Source organism: Rhineura floridana, chromosome 8, assembly GCF_030035675.1.
Source record: "Rhineura floridana isolate rRhiFlo1 chromosome 8, rRhiFlo1.hap2, whole genome shotgun sequence".
NCBI classification, from domain to species: domain Eukaryota; kingdom Metazoa; phylum Chordata; class Lepidosauria; order Squamata; family Rhineuridae; genus Rhineura; species Rhineura floridana.
The window spans coordinates 124,928,172-124,948,911 of NC_084487.1; the positions used below are offsets into that span (position 1 = coordinate 124,928,172).

Sequence of the window (20,740 nt, forward strand, 5' to 3'; positions counted from 1 at the left end):
TGCTCTTCTGAAGGAGACATGAGGGAGCTAGTGGTGAATCACTGAGCCTGGTGAAAAGACTGTGTCTTCTCTGAACATTATTTAATCCAGGCTGATGTGACCCCTTGGAGTGTAGCACATCTATCACTTGTAGTGTGGATTAGCTTTATTAACTTGATTTTGTCCTCTACTTATTATGCATTAAATGTAGAAGTTTTTTATTTTAATACTGGATTTATCCCACATATATTGTGTTTGCCTAATTTGACTGTATTGCTATGTTTTATAACAAACTGTTGTTCAAACAGTATGTATTTTTATGCTTGTTATGAGCTGATTTGGGGCACAGCTCACTGTGGGAAAACAGCATATAAAAAACTAAATTTAGAATGTCTGCAGAAAGCTTATGCGACTACATGAAAGCTGGGAACAATCTCCAAATCCTAGCTTCCTGATGTCAGCCTCTTTCAACAAAGGCGTGGTTTTCAAACTGTATGTGATTCTTGAGATGTTTACTAGGGGTTCCTCAATGAGAAAATCAGTAATAGTGGACACCTTTCCCTGGAACATAGCCTTCCCCAAGTAGTGGCCTCTGGATGTTCTGGACTACAACTACCATTAACTATGCTGGCTGGGGCTGATGAAAGTTATTGTCCAAAACATCTGGAAGGCACAAAGTTGGAGAAGGCTGCTATAAGACAACTTGATTAGTGAAAACCTTTAATGATATTTCCCTGCAATCAGCAGCTGTCAGAGAATGCTGTATGCATTCCACAGTCCACTCTCAGGTCACATTAGGTGACAGAGACCCCACAATCCTGTTAAATGGAGGGATTCCAAGATAGGTGTGCAGAGGTTCCTTGACACACAAATTGCTGATGGTAGAAAGTTTGAAAAATGCTGCAGCAAAGAATTTCAGGGGCAGGGTTTCTCATTTCTTGGACCTCTTCAGACATCACAGTTTTTAGATGAACACCTCCTAAGTGTTAACCTGGGCCCTGGCAGGCCTGCATACCCAGCAGTTATGGTAATGCAAACAGTAGACCAGCCATGATGAATTAAGATGAATGACAATATGTCATGTCTGTGTCACTTTTGTGTAAGCTTCCTGTAGCTTTGTGTGCAGTTTTGCTGCTTTGGGTGAGACTGGCTGAGACCTTGGCATTGTGATAAGAGTAGCAGCAAAGAGCCAACACCCACCCACCCCCAGTGAAAGCATATCATGTTTTGGCAAGCCAGTGCTGGAGTGCATCAGAATACCCTGCACAGAGATATAACAGGGTTCCCAGTTACTCTCTTCCTCCTCTCAGACTAATTATAGAACTTCATGGTCTGCATCTTGGGTGGGTCCATCCACATGAGTAATGAAATAAATGGAAAACTGATGGAGGAGTCCAACCCCTGGTCCCAGTGCTGATCAATATGAAAGTGACTGATTTCAGTTACAATCTTGAGTCTGTAGTCTTACTAGTTAAGCTTCCTTCCTGTTCCACTGGATTGCTGCTGAGCAAATTCAAACCTTAATTGAGGGATCCAAATAGTGTTAGTCCACTGGCCAGGATTTAGCACTGGCCTTGACTGGATCTCCAAAATAGTGGGCAGAGCAATCCAAGTGCCGGGAAGCCAGCGGAGGGGGAGGCAGCAGAAAGCTCCACCGGATCTTCCTCCCACTTGGGAGCCACTGGCCGGGTTGAATACCAGCTCCATCAGGAGCCACTCATATTAGCTGGCCGGAAAGTGCCCGCTCTGACTAATAGGCCTCCCAGAGAGTAAGTGCTCTCTGTAGGCCTCAATGGGACATTTTTTAAAAAAATTACTGCACCAGCATTTTGGCCAGCAGAATTTGAAGGGGGATCGGGACCTGGGGGAGGGGTCTGAATGTGAAGAGGATCTCACATAATTCCCCCTCCCCGCAGCTCCGCCCCTGCCACACCTCCAGAACGCCCCATTTTCAGGGCTTCTGATGGCTTCCACCGTCCGTCCCCTGGGCTGGCTGTCCCCGGTGGACCCCCAGTGGCACCAGCAGGTTCCTGGTGGAGCCACATCTCTGCCACAGCGGAGGGCTGGAGGCCAGCAGAGCCTGGCACAGCTGGGAGCCTCCCGCGCAGCTGGTGCTCCGCAGCATCCAACTCATCCCAGCCCAGTGGAAAGATGAGTTGGATTGCACACTAAGAGGTTTTAATGTACCCCAAAAACGTAAAATGTGAATGCAACAAACACATGTTTCTAAAGCACATGCATTGGACAGTTACACATGTGATGGGGCTGGGGTTTCCTGTGGTGTCTTTTCAAATGTATACTCAATGGCAAACATAGGTTTTCTGCCATGTAACGCGTAAAACAGCCCTATGTGACAGGATGATGGCTGATGCAAAGGTTCTCTAGCAAATCCTGGGCTAAGAGCAACAAATAGAACCTCTCTCTTACCTGTGGTGTTTTCTTGTAGGAGATGCCTGGCCGCTATCAAATGTCATAGGATCTTGAAACTTGTCTAAAAATTTCTCCCAAGGCATATTTTTGGAAATTTTTATTCCAAATCTGATAATAAAACAATACATATATGTTTGAGAAATTGTATTTTATCAAAAAGCTTACATGCAATTTGTCAACACTGAGTTATGAATCTGGACAAATTTAATGTGATCTGAGGCCTGTGCCTACACTGTGATCTGTAGTGGTGGAGTCCTAAAATAATAGAATAGATTATACCTCTGCACATGCTGTGCTTGTGAAAAAAATCCTCCCTGCCTGCCGGAAACTGGCACAGGAAGGAGCTGTTCAAGCTAGAATTTGTCTCTCTGATGTGTTACTTTTTTACTTGCAGAGTTGTGTGTTTTTTTAATGTAGGGGAACAATGTAAAAAAAACATTCCCCAACTGTGGACTAAGAGATACAGTTCCCTCTACCCCTGCAGATTCAATCACCTCATTTTGGTGCATGTGTTAGCAAATCCTGAATATCACGGTCAGGGAAAATAATCTGAGAGTAGAGTAAGTGAAAGAGGAATGTGTAGTAGCAAGCTGGAGGTGACTAGTAAGTCAAGTCACAGAATGTGGAACATGCCTAGATTATGACACACACCCCTCTCCCTCTCTCTCTCTCTCTCACACACACACAGTGTGGGAGTCACTTCCCATAGTGATACTTGGCTCTGGGAAGCATGACAATTGCGAGGAAAATGTTCATGGGTGTGTGAGTGAAGGGGACTTAAGGTCTGATCAGCACATGCATGCATCCTTATTATATCATCACTTACTGACTCAGTGCATATTGATTTGCAGCTGAATTTGCAACCACCTCTACTGAAAAGTACTGTGTTTGAGGTGATGTTCAATGACATGAAAAATTCTGCGATGATCTGCGATGACAATTTCACTGACAATGAAGTTACTACACAATGACCATATGTGTGTGAACTTGCACTCAGATACAAGTCAACAGGTGTTGATTAATCAAATGAGAAAACAGGTGTAATGCATGTATGAAACAGTCCTAATGTTAAAAATGATATTTTAATTGTGTTCATACAGGTGTTGTTCATGGTATGTGAGCAATACGTATTGTGTTTGTAAACTAATACCATTTGTGCGGAGCTTGGAAAAGTTACTTTTTTTGAACTACAACTCCCATCAGCCCAATCCAGTGGCCATGCTGGCTGGGGCTGATGGGAGTTGTAGTTCAAAAAAAGTAACTTTTCCAAGCTCTGCATTTGTGGCAACTACCATTTTTTGGGTATAGCCATACTCAGAGTAGATCCATTGAAATTAATGGACATGACCAACTGAAGCCCATTAGTTTCAGTGGGTCTACTCTGAGTAGAATTTAGTTGGATGCAACCCCTAAAACTTTAATCTGAAATATTTATAGGATAGGGTTTTTTTTATTAAAACAATATTATTTAAAACAAAGCAGGCCACATATGATCAGCACAACTATCTGTATAATGGTAGCAAGAAGATCAACTCATACCGAAAAACTTCAAACTTCAGCAGAGGAATCTATAAAACTGATAAAATCAGTATCAAAAACAGCAGCAGAAACTATAAAAACCATTAAAACACTATGGTCTTAATTCGTTTCATAAAAGACAGATGCATTCCACTGAGAAGGACCCTCTCCCTGGTTGCCACCTGCTTCATCTCAGTTGGCAGAGGTACCCAGAGGAGGGCCTCTGAGGTGGCAGAGGGTGGCAAGTTCATATGGCAGGAGGCAGTCCCGAGCCTTTCAGGATTTTATAGGTTAAACCATGTACCCAGTCTATGTCTGTATCTGTACTGGATTTGAAATTGTGTTTATGTATGAAACTGTTTTACTTACGTTTTTATTGTTAAATCACTTCAAGACAGTTTATAGAAAGCTATTCATAGATGGAGTTAATTAAACACAATACAACAGAATGCCTTGGACTGAGCCTGGAAAAACGCCGGCAGCCAGTGCAGCTATGTTAAAAGAAGTGCTGTATGGCCAGAATGAGAAGTTCCAGTCAACAGCCAAGCAGCCACAATTGGCATTACTGAGCCAGTACTTCAAGGGTAGACTCGTCTAACACATTAGAGCTGGTGTAACCAGTGTGATGCCCTCCAGATGCTGTGGACTCCACCTCTCATCAGCCCCAGCCATCATGGTCAACGGTTGGGGATGATGAGAGTTGAAATCCAAAACACTTCTAAGGCACCACATTGCCTACCCCTGCATTAGACTAATCCTAACCCGGATGTTATAAGACCTTTGATAACTAACTCTATCAAAGAGGGGCTGCAGCTGGTATTCCAGCCTATGGTGGCGAAAGGTACTTCATGCCATGAATGCCATTGGGGAAACCAACGTAAAAGCTGGATTTAACGAAACTGTTCCTTAAAGGGGAAAGGGCAACCCAGTCCAAAATCAGTGACAACATCTCCAAAACCATAAACTAACAGCAGTTTCATCTGCATGGAATAAGTTTCAGTTTATTAGCCAGGGTTCTTGCTCAACACTTCTGCTCACCTGACTCTGATGTAAAACTCAACAGACAGCCTCACCCAGCTGTTTCACGTAGATGTTGAATAGTACAGAAAACAAGATAGAACCCTTTGGAACATCATGGCACCAAACTAGAGTCTTCTGGAACCAGACCACCAAAATCACCAAAAAGTGTTCCTATTTTTATCCCAGGCAGGCAATCTAGAAGGATACCATGACTGAGATCCAGGAGAACCAACAGGGTTGAACTCTGCCTATCACTCACTCTTCTGGGAAGATAGGAAGCTGCCTTATACTGAGACAAAGCATTGGTCCATTTATCCAGAGATTCCTGGATGATGCGGATTATCTGGATCCATTTCAATCTGGTTTCAGGACTGGCTATGGGACAGAGACGGCTTTGGTCGCCTTGGTGGATGACCTACGCAGAGAACTGGACAGGGGGAGTGTGTCTCTGCTGGTTCTACTGGACCTCTCAGCGGCTTTCGATACCATCGATCATGGTATCCTTCTGGGCCGCCTTGCCAAGATGGGACTAGGGGGCACTGTGTTACAGTGGCTCCAGTCCTTCCTGGAGGACCGAACCCAGAAGGTGGTACTGGGGGACTCCTGCTCGACTCCCTGGCCATTGACCTATGGGGTCCCTCAGGGTTCAGTTTTGTCCCCCATGTTATTTAACATCTACATGAAACTGCTGGGAAAGGTTGTCCGGGGTTTTGGGGTTCGGTGCCATCAGTATGCCGATGACACTCAGCTCTATTTCTCTTTTCCACCTGAAGCCAAGGAAGCCGTACAGGGCCTAAACCAGTGTCTGGCATCAGTGATGGACTGGATGAGGGCAAACAAGTTGAGATTAAATCCTGATAAAACAGAGGTACTCCTGGTCAGTCAGAGGGCAGATCAGGGAATAGGGATTCAACCGGTGCTGGATGGGGTCGCACTCCCCCTGAAGTCTCAGGTTCACAGTTTGGGTGTACTCCTGGACTCAGCTTTGAATTTGGAGGCCCAGATTACTGCTATATCCAGGAGCGCATTTGCCCAATTAAAACTGGTGCACCAGCTGTGCCTGTTCCTGAAGCTGCCTGATCTGACTAGGGTGATGCATGCCTTGGTTACATCCCGCTTAGACTACTGTAATGCGCTCTACGTGGGGCTGCCTTTGAAGACTGTTCGGAAACTTAAATTGGTACAAAGAGCTGCAGCCAGAGTGCTAACCGGGGCTGGTTACAGGGACCATACAACCCCCCTGTTATAACAGCTCCACTGGCTGCCAATTTGTTTCCGGTCACAATTCAAAGTGCTGGTTTTGACCTACAAAGCCCTATACAGCTCAGGTCCAGGTTATTTGACAGATCGTATCTCCCTACGTGAACCTGTCCGGGATTTGAGATCTTCAGGTGAGGCCCTTCTTGTGCTCCCCACACCTTCGCAAGTACATATGACGCGGACACGAGATAGGGCCTTTTCGGTGGCCGCCCCTAGGTTGTGGAACTCCCTTCTGAGTGAGGTGCGATCAGCTCCTTCCTTGCCGTCTTTCTGGCGACAAGTAAAGACTGTTTTATTTCAACGGGCATTTGGGGTAGAGAATGACCAGGATTAAGTGTCATAGGATTAGTGACTATATTATATGATTTTATTATTTTAAACATTTTAATATTTTATTATTTTAAATTGTCCGCTGTTTTTAACGTGTGTTTTATGGTTTTAATTTTTCTCATAGTTTAATTCTTTTTTAATTGTATACTTCTGTATGTTTTAATGGTGTTGTTTTTAGTTGTAAGCCGCTCTGAGTCCTATTGGAAAAAGGGCGGGGTAGAAATAAAGTTTATTATTATTATTATTATTATTATTATTATTATTATTATTATTATTATTATCATCTCAGTATTGTCTACACTGACTGGTAGCCACTCACCAGGGTTTCAGGCAGGAGTCCCTCCCAGCCCTACCTGGAGATGCCAGGGATTGAATTTGGGACTTTCTGCATGCAAGGCAGATGTTCTACCACTAAGCTACAACCTTCCCCAAGGGCCCTTCTCATGTTGTCCAGCAAGGTAACCAAGCAGTTTAAATACCAGACCCAGACCCGAAACTGGACTGAAATGGGGCTAGATAATTTGTTTCCTCCAATAATGTAAGGAATTGTGCACCACTATCTACTCAAACACCAAATTTGCAATTGGTCAAGAGCTGTTATAATCATCCAAGACCCAAGCAGGACCATATCCTTTAAGGGGGCCGAGACCACTCCCTCGAGTAAAGAGAACCAATAAGCTGGGGATCTGTCATCAACACCTGGTTTGAGATCATGGTTAGAAGACTGTTGGGCAGTTGGGTAGAAAGTACACCAACAGAATCCCTATATATTCTTGTGTACCTGCCACCAAAACACTCTAGATTTAGGATTAAATGAATGACAACCAACTTTAGGTGGATGGGCCCTGTGAACTGAAAAAGAGTTTGCTTTAGAGTCAGCGTTCTTTTTCATAGCTGTTTGGTTTCAAAAATTAAGGGTAAACAGTTTTCAGTAGTGAAATTAGGACAGATGATGGGCAAGGGAGAACTTTACATGATAATCAATACCATTCTTAGAAATATTCATGTAATATTAGGCCTTCCTCCAGCAGAATATGAACTGATTATATACAATTCAAGATTTTACATCATTAAAATGTGTAAAAGAGAGACACCGATAAAACGTTCATACATTAATATTACATTCATGTAATAAATATTACAAATACTTCCCTGCTACCTCATGCAAAATGGGAGGAATATTTAAAAGCGGGTTCCCTGTAAGTTGAACACCCTCAGAGCAGAGGGCAAAATTTTAAATCTTTACAATAGAATTAACTTTTAATCTTGAGAAAGCCAGTTGTGTGTGTTTCATTTCTGCATCACAACACTGAAGATAGTCTTTGTTGCTGAATTCAGAGTGCCACAGCTTTGGAATCACATTATCTGAGCGGTATCACCTGAATATATCTTACAGACTAGGACACATCAGTTTATAGCATCATTAAAATGACACTGTACTTTCCCATGCTTAGAAGGAGAAAAGGGTCCCCCTGGAAAACTGCAGGCAGAGATCATCACAATTATGTGAGTGAATTTAAGAGCAAAAAATGAAGTGACAAAATGTAGCAGGAATATTTTCTGCAAAGAAGTAATTGATCATCACTACAGCTGGTTGTGAATTACTCCAAGCCATTTATGATTTATATGGTGAATGTTCAATGTAATAAGGTCGTGGCAAATTCAGACTCTCCCTCAACACATACTAGCATGAAATGTTTATTAACAGTGAGCCATTTAAACTTCAAAGGGGCACATAATGAATTGTTCACTGATTTTCACAACTCATTCTTTTCTTTCACTTTATAGAATTCAATTTCAGTAGAATTCCATCCAACAAGACACATTGTTTTATTATTATCATTGATTTCATTTAATGTTTGCACTTTGCATTTCCTTCCAAATAGCAGTAATATTTTATTAAGTATTAATTAATTAAATATGGCCTCAGTAAAACCCGCAATATGGCTTGTAAGATAGAAATCCCACAATATTCCATTCATGGCCTCCATTGTGGTTCACCAATCCCCTTTCTTCAGTAGCGTCAAAATGACATGAATAACTTTAAATTAACCAAAATATTAAAGTCTGGCAAATAAACTCTGTATAAATGTAGAATCAAAAGTTTCAAGATAGTGATCTGTAAAACTTTTAAGCTGCAATTTTACACCCACTTACTTAGGTGTCAGTGAATTCACTGAGGCTTAAATCTGAAAAGATGTGTAGGATTGCACTGTTAACGTATTTCCCCCCTCAGAACACCACCTTCTTTTCAGAAGGTAAATTATAATTTTACCAATTAATCTGGGTGTTTCTAAATACACTACATTATATTGTATTTTATATTGTACTCTGTTTTATATTGTTGACTTTAAGTGTTGTATTTTACATGAGCTCAACAACCGAAATAAATTTATCTGACTGTCTATCTGTCTAATTTAGCACTTCATGGGAAAATTACCATCTCAAAGTCCTCATTCTCCTATCTGTTGCTATTTCCCTATAGACAGCTCCTCATTTTCCTCAGTAACATGTACATGTTCTCTGTCACATGATTCATCCAGATCATATGGTAACTTCCATGACAGTATCACACCTGATGCTGGATTGGATTAAGCTACAAGATGAAGAATGTTTATCCTTTTACTGATGTGGCAGAGATAGCCAACCATGGAAGAGCACATCACAAAGGTCCTGTATAAACTGGGCCTTAGGTTCTGCATGCCAAAACATATGAATTACATCACCAAGTCAAACAAGCAGCATTCTGAAAACAACTTCCCAAAAGGATGACTTAGAGTTGTATTGGTAGAATATGTCCAAAGAAAAACAGCAGAACACTTACCTATTCATTAGCTCTTGAAAAACATCATTTCGTATTGGAAACACAAAGGTGTTAAGGACTGATTTTAAATATTCCAGAGTAACAAATCCACTCCGACCAACATCAAATGCTCTGAAGGCTTTTACAACATCCTCATAGACTGAACGTAGCTGTAAAGAATACAATTTATTGTGTTTTCCTCCTAAGATTTTTAGACAGTAGTTTACAAGGCTTGCAACTTCCCCTCTCTCAGAAATGATCAAAAAACTTACCCTGCATGCTCTGACCATCAAATATTTATTTGATAACCTCATTAGAAGCCATCTTCCTCAACATACAGGCTCAAGTGACAAGGCAGTTGAGCTTCAGAAGAAGGAGAATAATCTCTTATTACAGTTTGTTCAACCTTCAAGAAGCAAATCACATAGACAACCAGCCAGCTGGAGTTATCGGTGCCAGGCCATTGGAATAAAAAAATGGACTGGAAAGTGTTGAAGTATGCAGTGATTAAGGCACTGTATTGTATAAATGCTTAAGAAACGTTTGATGAAGTACAGACAGACATTCCAATATATGGCAGCTGTTATCTGAACACGTATTTGCTTCATTCCAAGGCTTTTGCTGTCAGGATACAGAGAGTATTCAAAGCACTTCAACCTATATCTGAATTCATCCTGTGTATATTAAACCCTATTCACACACAACTGATAAGGCCCTGAAATATTACATGTGGAAAGTCAGGAAGGCTTGGAGTTAAGCTGCCTTGTGCCAGCATGGCAATAGCCCTGCTTACAAGGCTCTGTTGCCTCACAGCATGGGCAGGAGTTATTTGAAATATTGCCATGACTGATGGGAAAATCTGCTTCCATCATTAGGACTTGATACCTAGGTTTCCTTGAAACCCCTTTCTCACTAGCAAATGGGCTCTGCCAATTTTCTTTTCTTCTTTTATTTAATTATGTTTAAAATGTTGTATCAAGGCAAATCATATCATTCTTATTATATCATAATAACCATTTCATCAGTATTCCTTTAATTCCAATACAAAAGAAACAGCGTCTGGTTGTTTTGAAAGATCTTAGGGTACAATCCTAACACTGGCAGCTGCCCAGCAGGGGTTAACCAAGTGGTGGAGCCACTGCCACAGCCCTGTCAAGCATGCCAGCCAGGAAGGGGGGTGGAGAGGCAGGCAGATCATTGTGCCAACCTGGATTAGGCCTGCGCGGGATCAACAGATCCCAGGTTGGCTTAGCCTTACTCTCTCCCTGCAATTCCCTTATTCATGGCTTTCTGCTGGCTGGTGGTGATGGGGAACTCACCGACCACACTTCTGCCTGTCTGATCAGGAGGTGACAGGGGGAGCTCGATGTGGAGACCAGCAGGGTTAGGTGGAGGAACATCTCCAATCCAACCCCTTCTGCCCCCAGCCTAATGCAAAGGAGGTTTGGGTTGCTCTGCCTGAATTCCTCCCTCCCACAGTTGTTTGTAACTGGGAACGTTTTTCATTACCACAGTGCCCCAGCTCTGCTCATTGTTTTATCCAGTTGAGTCAAATAGGGGGAAAACTAGAAGCGTAACATTTCTGAGACTTGGAATCCTGCTTCAGTCTGGGGAACTGGGACTGTTACTGGTGCCACATAATACAATTCACATATGAAAGGAATTGTTATTTTAGTGGGCCAGCACCTACACTTTGGAACTCCCGGCCTACTGACATCAGGCAGGTGCCTTCACTGGACTCTTTGGCACCTGCTTAAAACAATTTTGTTTAGGTAATCCTATCCAGATATGCAGATGTTGACATGTTTTAATCTTTTTTAGCTTAAGTTTAATTATTTTAGTGCTTTTATTACTTGTTTTTAATGGTTTCTAATTGATAGTTTTAATATTTTTGTAAACTGCTTAGAAGTTTTGTTGCAATCAAGCAGTATATACATTTTGTTAAAGAAAATAAGAATGGTTAATTCTCCCCTGGATCAACCTGCGTAAAAATCCTGCCTCTGAAGAGAACACTAAAATAGGAAGGATTTTATCAGGTTGAGGGAGAAGACTTACACAGAGGGCACATATCTGTAATGCAATCTGTAATGGCTGGATGAGAACCTGTAACAAGATGGAGTGTTGGCAAGTAAAAAGTTCCTAATAGTATTTTTCCATGGCAGAGTTACAAGGCCAAGTAGCTCACAAGGCTGGAGTGGACGTGCACTCCTCAAGGACACGTTGCCAGGACAACGAGCTGTCTTATCAGTATATAGCTGGAAACTGAAACTGGCAGAGTGTGGGGGGTCGAGGAGTTTGTTAGTAGAGAGAAAGAGCTTGTAAATGTATCCTGAAACTTTTCATGTCAGTAAAAGTGACTCTTAAAACCTATGTCTTGTCTGGCTGAGTGATTCAACTGGGATCTAGCCTGTCACTATTCTGTTCTGCATTCTGGGCATCTGCTTGTGCCCAATCCAACATCCAACAAGTGGTAGCAGAGGATGGTTTCGATGCGCAGACGGATGTCCGAAGTAAAGCCAAAAGAGGAGTGAAGAGGACAAGCGTGTGAAGAGACGGCGAAACCGAAAGCTGAGCTGAAAGCTGTGAGAGAGCCGTGGGAATAACTGACTGAAGGACGGAGGTGAGAAGCTCTAATTACAAAGGCGGTGAACTGTGAAAAGTGAAAGTATGTCTGTTACGTTATTGGCCGGGATTCCCTTGGAAAGGCTGACAGGGAAAAATTATGGCACTTGGAAACAGAGAATGCAGGCTTTTCTAGTGAAAGAAGACCTGTGGAAAGCTATTGCAGAAGACCCACCCACCGGGGTGCCTATTCCAGCAGATTGGAGAAGGCTGGATGAGAGGGCAAAGGCGTTAATTGTTCTTGCTATTGATGATTCTCAATTACTGCACGTGCGTGATGCAACAACAGCTAAGGAAACCTGGGAAACTTTAAGAAATATTCATGTGAAAAAGACTGCTAGTAGTAAAATTTATCTTGCCAGAAGATTGTACCAGATGTGCTTATCTGGAGATACAACCATGTCAGAGCATTTGTTGGAAATAAACAGACTGTTTACTGAGTTGTCAGAACGTGAAATTGAACATTCTCAAACGCAAAAAGTGTGTATCACATTAGCTTCACTAGATTCAAGTTATGATAGTCTGGTGAGCTCTTTGGAAGCAATGGACGATGCAAATCTCAATATGGATTATATAGAAGGCAAACTTTTACAAGAATTTCAAAGGAGGCAGGAAATGGCAAAGCAGGAAAAGACTGAGTCTAAACACAACGTGGAAAAGCAGAACAACAAAGCTGCACAAGAGAGACTGTATGGACAAAAGGCATGTTATTTTTGTGGTTCCAAGCAACATCTTCAAAGGAATTGTGAAGCAAGAAGAAGAGAAAGAGGAAGAAAACCATGTGTACAGGTGATCTATGCTAGTAAGAATAAGCAATGTATTAACAATGAGCAGGGAAATAAATGTAATGATGTATGGGCTCTTGACAGTGGGGCTACAAATAGCATAATCAAAGATAAATCAATGTTTCATACATTTTGTGATGTAGAGGATCATGTAATAATGGCTGATGGATCTAAGAAACTGATCAAAAGTAGGGGTACAGTGAAATTAGCAGGTTTTAATACGATTATGACAGACGTGCTGTTTATTCCAGACATTGAAAATAACATAATGTCAGTTTCTAAACTTAATGGAATGGGGTTCAATGTGTTGTTTCAAAGGGGCTCATGTCAAGTCATGAAAGGGAACAAAATATTCATGAAAGGAATAGTAAGGAACTCATTGTTCTTCTTATACTTGAAACAAACAAATCATGTACTCATGTGTGCTAATGAGAAACCCCACAATGATTGTGTACATTTATGGCACAGAAAATTGGGACATATAGGATATGAAAATGTGGTGAAAACAACTGAGAACAGTAATGATATTACATTGAGAAACTGTGGTAAATATGTAGACTGCAATGCGTGTCATCGAACCAAGGCAATTGTAGCAGCAAGGAACACTAAAGCCAAGCCTAGTACAAATGCACCCACAGTACATGACAGAGAAACAGGGGTAAAAGAATACCTTGGTAAAAGTGACAAGCAAATGTTGAGACGTTCTGGAAGGGCAAATGTGAGTGTGCTAACTGACAGATTTAGGATTGCCACAATAAAGGGGAATGAAGCACAAACACACAGGGAAATGGATGCTGACACATTATACTTGGAGTGTGTAAAACCCAAAGAGATAAACTGATGATGTTTGTAAAACCTCTGTAAAATAAAGGAACAAAGAAATGTAGATGCACACTGAACTGAACATGTAAACTGAAAAATGTATCATGTGGAGAAATGTGATTTAAGTGAATACAAGAAATGTAAATGTAAATGTAATGACAAATGGAAGCAAAAATGTGAACAAATGTAAAAGGTGCTGCTTATGGAAAAATAGGTGGGGGGTGTTGGCAAGTAAAAAGTTCCTAAGAGTATTTTTCCATGGCAGAGTTACAAGGCCAAGTAGCTCACAAGGCTGGAGTGGACGTGCACTCCTCAAGGACACGTTGCCAGGACAACCAGCTGTCTTATCAGTATATAGCTGGAAACTGAAACTGGCAGAGTGTGGGGGTCGAGGAATTTGTTAGTAGAGAGAAAGAGCTTGTAAATGTATCCTGAAACTTTTCATGTCAGTAAAAGTGACTCTTAAAACCTATGTCTTGTCTGGCTGAGTGATTCAACTGGGATCTAGCCTGTCACTATTCTGTTCTGCATTCTGGGCATCTGCTTGTGCCCGATCCAACATCCAACATGGAGATGCTGCATTAGGTGGTTCCCATGTCCAGGAATTGGGTGAATGACATGTCCTTGATGGTGTTGAAGGAGCAGGTTCATAGTCTGGGGGTACTCCAGGATACAATGTTGGCACGGGAGAGCCAAGTGTCTGCAGTGGCCCACAGTGTCTTTTTTCCAGCTATATCTGGTTTGGCTGGACAGTGATAGCCTGGCCATAGTAATTCATGTTTTGAAAACTTCCAAATTGGATTACTTCAATGAGCTGCATGCAAGGCTGGATTTGAAGATAATTCAGAAACGGTGGCTAGTGTAAAACATATGGCTTCACTTTTAATTGGAACTGCTAGTTGGAGTTGTATTATGCCAGAATTGAACTGGCTGCCAATGCGTTTCTGGTCAGAATTCAAGATTTTGTCAATGACATATAAAACCTTGAATGGCTTGGGATCTAGAAACTTGAAGAAGCATCTTTCCCCATACAGTCCTGCCTGGAAGTTGAGATCTGCTGAGGCATCCCTCCATGTTGTCCCATCACTGAGTGATATACACTGCATGGGGACTCAAGGATGAACCTTCTCTGTGGTGGTCTCCTGGCTCTGGATTAGACAGAGGCCTACACTGATATAAAATGAAGATAATATCAGTTTAACTATCATGTCTTCCCATGACGAATCCTGGGAACTGTAATTTGATGAGAGTGCTGAGGATTCTCTGTAATAGCTCCCTAAACCCCCTTGCAGAACGATAGCTTCCAGGGCTCCTCAGGAAGAGGGAATGACTATGAAGCCACTTTAAATCTTTGATAGACGTGCTCAAAGTCCTGTGGGTTGGTACCTGCTATTACACTGGGCTTTAGGAATCACTATTTACAATCCATGCATCAACTGGCAGTCAATGTGTGACACTCAGCAAAGATGGAAACTGAAAAATATGGCAAGACTTCGCTACCTTAAGAGGAAGAATTAAATAAGACCTTTAGACCAAGATATTTTGATGCCTGTGGTCCAACTACACTTATCATGATAGTAAAAGTATCATAATAAAACTGTGGTTGTTGTTATTAACATTTACCTGACCTTCACTCTGAGGTCCCAGGGCAGGTTACAACAATTTAAAATAATAATTTAAATTACAATCATACAAAAAACCAACAGATAGTAATCCCGGTGTCTCTATCAGCTTCAGCAGTAAGGCAGAATAAATGTACCAGAAATCAGCCCTGAGATTTTAAAAGCTGGGAGAGGCACAAAGTATGTAAACTTTGGAAAATTGGTTGTGGAGCAGTGCCTGCTACAAGACAAGGAATGTCTCAAAGGTGAGAGGTTGTATACCACCATGGTTCCATTACTTCCAGATAAATAATTTCTTTTTGGGGAGTAGAGCACCCTGCAACTATATTGGAAAAGCTTACATTATAAGGAACTGATCTCAAACAAAGAAACAAAGAGAATATTAGCAAAAAATGATAAAGTATTGAAAGAGCTAGGAAGAAGGAGACCCATATTTAAAGTGGGAGAGAAATCTTGTATTTACTATATGAGAACAAAAATGAAATACAGTCCGGTGATCAGTAAAGAAGTAACCAGTGAACCTCTCACTATTAGAAGCTCAATATAAATAACCATTATGGTGGTACCTGACACCTGTTGGGCTTAACCTGATTAATTCAGATATATTTCGGGTGTTGGAAATGTTAGCTATCAATGTGAATTTATTCCACATGTGGTGGGAATGCCAGGCACTATATGACTTTTGGAGATAAATAATATCCATTATGCCAGAAATCAGACGAAGAAGGTGGGGATTAAGCCTTATGCTACTTTTATTTAATTTATTTAACTGGATAGAGGCAGAGATACCAAATCACATAAAATATCTAATAACTTATTCAATAATCTCTGCAAAATAGGCATGGGCATGCAAGTGCAAAAATCTATGTTCTCTGACCACATGGGAATGTGTATTCAATTTTACAGAGCTAGATAAACAAACAGATACAATGCACAGGAGAAGTGGTAGAATACTGTGATGGACAGTGGATGTTTTGTAAACTATTGGAAGGAGTGCTATGGAAATTTAAGGGTTGATAGAAATTTGTTTGTATATCTAGCACAGAGCTTGGAAAAGTTACTTTTTTTAAACTACAATTCCCATCAGCCCCAGCCAGCCAGGCCACTGGACTGGGCTGATGGGAGTTGTAGTTCAAAAAAGTAACTTTTCCAAGCTTTGTCTAGCAGCATATGTGTACTATTTAAATTGTTTATATTTTTAAAAAAACTGAAACAACAACCCTACAACACTGAGAGGCTGTTGGCCTTTAATGGTATTACCAAATCTCCTTACCTAATTGTAAAGCCAGAACTAGTGCATTTTTTCATCAGGCTCACCTTTTCCCTAAAATTATTCTCAGTGTCATCCAGATGGATTTTTGTCAAATTATATCCAGCTGTAGTTGGTGAGGGTAACTTTGAATTGCTTGTCTTTTTTTCTGGTAGCTCATTCTGGCTCTGCACTGTAAGGAAAATGATAGTTTAGCAAAACTGCTACCAGAATTATTTTAATATTAATAGTAATAACAACACTTAGCATCTATATACTCTTTTCGACTGTTCAAAGTACGTGACATGCAATGGTCAGGTAGCCTGTACAATAACTCTGTAACGCTGGCCAATAACTATCCCATACTACAAACTGGGGCAGAGAGCCACTGTATACAGATGTTACCTGCTATAAACATAATTTTGTATGAAAGTCAGATGCAGATAGTGCAGGGTCAAAATTCTGAAATGCCAAAGTTCAGCACAAATTTTACAGGATAGGAGTGGTACTCATTGACAAAAGTGAGCTCAAAACCACTTCCCTTTGTTTGCATTCTGGGCAGCTGAGGTGTGATTTTGCAGGAAGGGGGATGAAACGTAGTGAAATTCTTCAAAAAAAAAAAATTCCCAGGAAATTTGTTCTCGGAATTTTCCCAGTTGAGTACCGAATACTCACAGTGAAGCATCCCAGGCTTGATTAAGCATTGGTTCTACAGAGAGCAAATTTGGGGTCATTTTTTATAGGCCCTGAACTTCCTAATTTTCAATTTGGGCCCATTCCAGTATCATTTGTGGGAATAAGAAATGGCCTGGAGGAGTAAGGGTGTCTGTTCTGTCATTTCTTTATTCTAAAGCAAGCTGGTTTTGTTGCACTGATGTTCCGTTTCTGCCCAATACTTGCTATCCATCCTACTGTTTTGCTGAAAAATGAAATGGACTGCCTTCAAGTCAATTCCGACTAATGACAACCCTATGAATAGGGTTTTTACGGTAAGAAGTATTCAGAGGTGGTTTACCATTGCCTTCCTCTGAGGCTGAGAGGCAGTGACTGGCCCAAGGTCACCCAGTGAGCTTCATGGCTGCATGGGGATTCAAACCCTGCTCTCCCAGGTCGTAGTCCAACACTCAAACTACTACACCACGCTGGCTCTCTATGGCAGCATTATATGGTATGTGGTGTTATCATTTTGCTGTGATCTGTGCTGGTGTTACACTATATTTACAAATATTTACAATATTTACAAAATTGCTTTCCCTCCATGTTTCCTTTCAAAGTGTCATGAATTTCCAGAGGGGTAGAAACAACAAAGAGCCCTGTGATACAAGACAAAGTTAATGAAGTGGCTAATGACCCATCATAAAGCTGTCTATTGGCTGCAAACCTAACCACATCTACTCAGAAGTAAGTCCCAGTGAATTCAGTGGGGTTTACTCTCAGGTAAGTATGGTTAGGATTGCAGCCACTTTCGCTACCTTGATTTTGCAATTCAGCATAAATTTATCATCCTACCTCATTCCACTCAGGCGTCAGATTGCACAAATGAGACAAAAAAATGAAATGAACTGCCTTCAAGTTGATTCCGACTTATGGTGACCCTACGAATAGGGTTTTCATGGTAAACGGTATTCAGAGGTGGTTTACCATTGCCTTCCTCTGAGGCTGAGAGGCAGTGACTGGCCCAAAGTCACCCAGTGAGCTTCATGGCTGTGTGGGGATTCAAACCCTGGTCTCCCAGGTCATAGTCCAACACTCTAACCACTGCGCCACACTGGCTCTCTTAATGAGACAAAACAGGGTGCTTATTTTCACTTTTGTCATTGTTGAAAAGACTGTTCCCCAAAAATTTAATATTTTTTTTTTATTCTTCTTGGACATTAGAAGAAAATGAGGAAAAGCATTCAAAGGCTAGATTTTAAGCATCTATGAATCTGTGGAGTCCCTGAGTTAGCCCACAGAGCACAACTCAAGGAAGTTCCAGAGTCTGTGGAAAAATGAAGCTGTGCAATCCCTGAACTTACTCACACAAGGTAAGACCTCAACAGAGCCTCCTCATATACTCCCTTCCCAGCCCATGTGACTGGCAACATGCCCACCTTATTCCCATTCCCAGTCTCCCAGCTGCAGGGTTTGGGAGAGAACTAATACCTTGTGGGCTAATTCACAGACTTTACTATAGCTAATCTTTTTCTTTTAAGTTTTGATTTCCGTAATGCAATTTGCATGTTTGATAAGGGAGAGCATTTTGTTGAAAAGTAAAGTGAATTTTCATGCAATTCACTTTACTTTTCAACAAAATGCTCTCCCTTATCAAACATACACGTTGTTTTATGGAAATCAAAACTAAAAAAAAATAGCTATAGTAAAGACTATAAGAGTTTTTCTTTTTACGTTTCTATTAAAATCAAAGTACTGTGCCAATAAAGAGAAGAGCACTGGCTAGAGGCCTCCTAGCAAATTTTGTAATTATGTAAAGTAGTTTTACTGGATCTTTATACAAAGCCTAGACCCCAGCCCCTCAAGACACCTACAAGCAATAATAAGGTGCAGGAGGGGAGCATGGAGGAATGGCTAGAGGCCTCCTCCTCATTTCTTCCCATTGACAATACCAGTAGAGTAACTTCCAAATTATTATTTTTAAATCTAGTTAATCTAAATTTGGTATTTGTTCTCTTCATTCAACAGTTCTTACATTTACTTTGGTTTGTAGCAGTAAAGTTGAATTGTGTAACCTTGCATGATGCCAAACAGATCAATGCTGTACTTCTCTAATATTTGTGTCGGGGTGGGGAACCTCCAGCCTGTGGGCCAACCTTGGCCCACCAGGGAGTCCATTTTGGCATATGACACTACATCTGCTATGGCTCCCAAGCACCAGATAGCCAGCTCTGACGCGTGCTTGCGAACCCTGCACAAAGGATTTTGACATGTGGGTGATGTCTGGCCCTGTTTTGAGTCATGTGTCTCTTCCACAGGGACAATCAATCTGGGTTCTTCAGTTCCACGACTGGAAAAAAATATTGCCTCAGTCACTCAGGTGGCTTCTAAGTGACTATATTATTCTCACTCTCAGTCCCTCCCATATGCTATAAAAATGATATAATATCATATAATAAAACTGGCCAGCCTCGCAGGGTAGTTGTAAGGGTTATTAAGGTAATTATGTGAAACACTTGAAATGTACTGCTACTTTTGCTACCACTAATGAAAACCTTTTCCCTCAATGCACATGTTCAGAGGCATTCTATTTTAGTATAACTTCACATGCCCAAGGACTAAATCTTGGTTCTGAAAACAGATTTCCTCTTGCAATCCATGGCACAATCTGAGGCTATACAAACACGTGTCATGAAAATGCATCCATTTGTGATGCCGCTGCATAAAATGAGAAAAGTTGTGTTTCAGCTGCAGCCATTCCAATCAACTGTGTGCTCTTAACGAACCGTGTTGCATATATACTGATGCATCCTCAAAATAACTACATTCATGCTCTGATTTTCATAAATGATTTTCAGCAGACACTCATTCTCACTGAGGTGGGAAACCTGTGCTTGTGCTGTACTATTTCAGACTATTTGTGGGCTCAGGTGACTAAACACACTTTCATAGAAAAAATATCTTCCATCCACACAAAAAAGTAGGTGTCAGGGAGAATCACTGAAGCATAGCGTTCTTCCTAACTATTACGTTTTTTATATATGAGACAAGATATTTTTCTATATGGCGAAACATGAGACCTCGGCCTGTAGTGAGCACTGGGCTTCAGAGTGGGACGGAGACAGCTAGACCCCACAGGTCTGACCATAACATTGGGAAAACTGAGAAGGAAGCTCGAGATTGCAGACCAAGGAATGCACACCAAACAAATCAAGGTGAAACGGGTTTCCTGAGGGTAGAAAACTTTTAACTCCACTAGTTTAAAGGACTGCTCTTATTTGCAAAACTTTACCCAATGGTATAGAGCATGCTGTATCTTCCTTATTCAAATACCATAGCACCTTATAATTCCAATATTAATTTGGGACAACAAATTTTATTTTATCTTTGTGAAAGCATGAATTAATGTTATGCCACCCAATCCCCTTACAAATGCCTACCCGAATCTTGAGTTTCAGTAATTCTTTTCTTTTTTTTGTCCATGTTTATGCCAAGATACTGCAAGAACTCTTTATAATTCAACGTATTTGTTCGACAAACACAGTAGCGGTTCCACAGCCTAAAAACAAAATAAAACAAAAGTTCTAAATCCAAACTAAAATGCTTGAGAATAAACATATAAAATATTTACATTTATTTAAATATA

The 20,740-nt window shown here is 41.0% G+C and overlaps 1 protein-coding gene across 3 annotated transcripts in view; it reads right to left on the bottom strand.

The window, feature by feature from the left end:
• EFCAB6 (EF-hand calcium binding domain 6) overlaps window positions 1–20,740 on the bottom strand; it is a 201,289-nt gene that overhangs the window by 143,702 nt on the left and 36,847 nt on the right. For all 3 annotated transcript variants that reach the window (XM_061582356.1, XM_061582355.1, XM_061582357.1), the window contains 4 exons: window positions 20,535–20,653; window positions 16,509–16,633; window positions 9,362–9,510; window positions 2,407–2,517 (listed from right to left, as the gene is read on the bottom strand). In XM_061582356.1, the coding sequence (XP_061438340.1) occupies window positions 2,407–2,517; window positions 9,362–9,510; window positions 16,509–16,633; window positions 20,535–20,653 (504 nt within the window). The remainder of the gene's footprint in view (window positions 1–2,406; window positions 2,518–9,361; window positions 9,511–16,508; window positions 16,634–20,534; window positions 20,654–20,740) is intronic.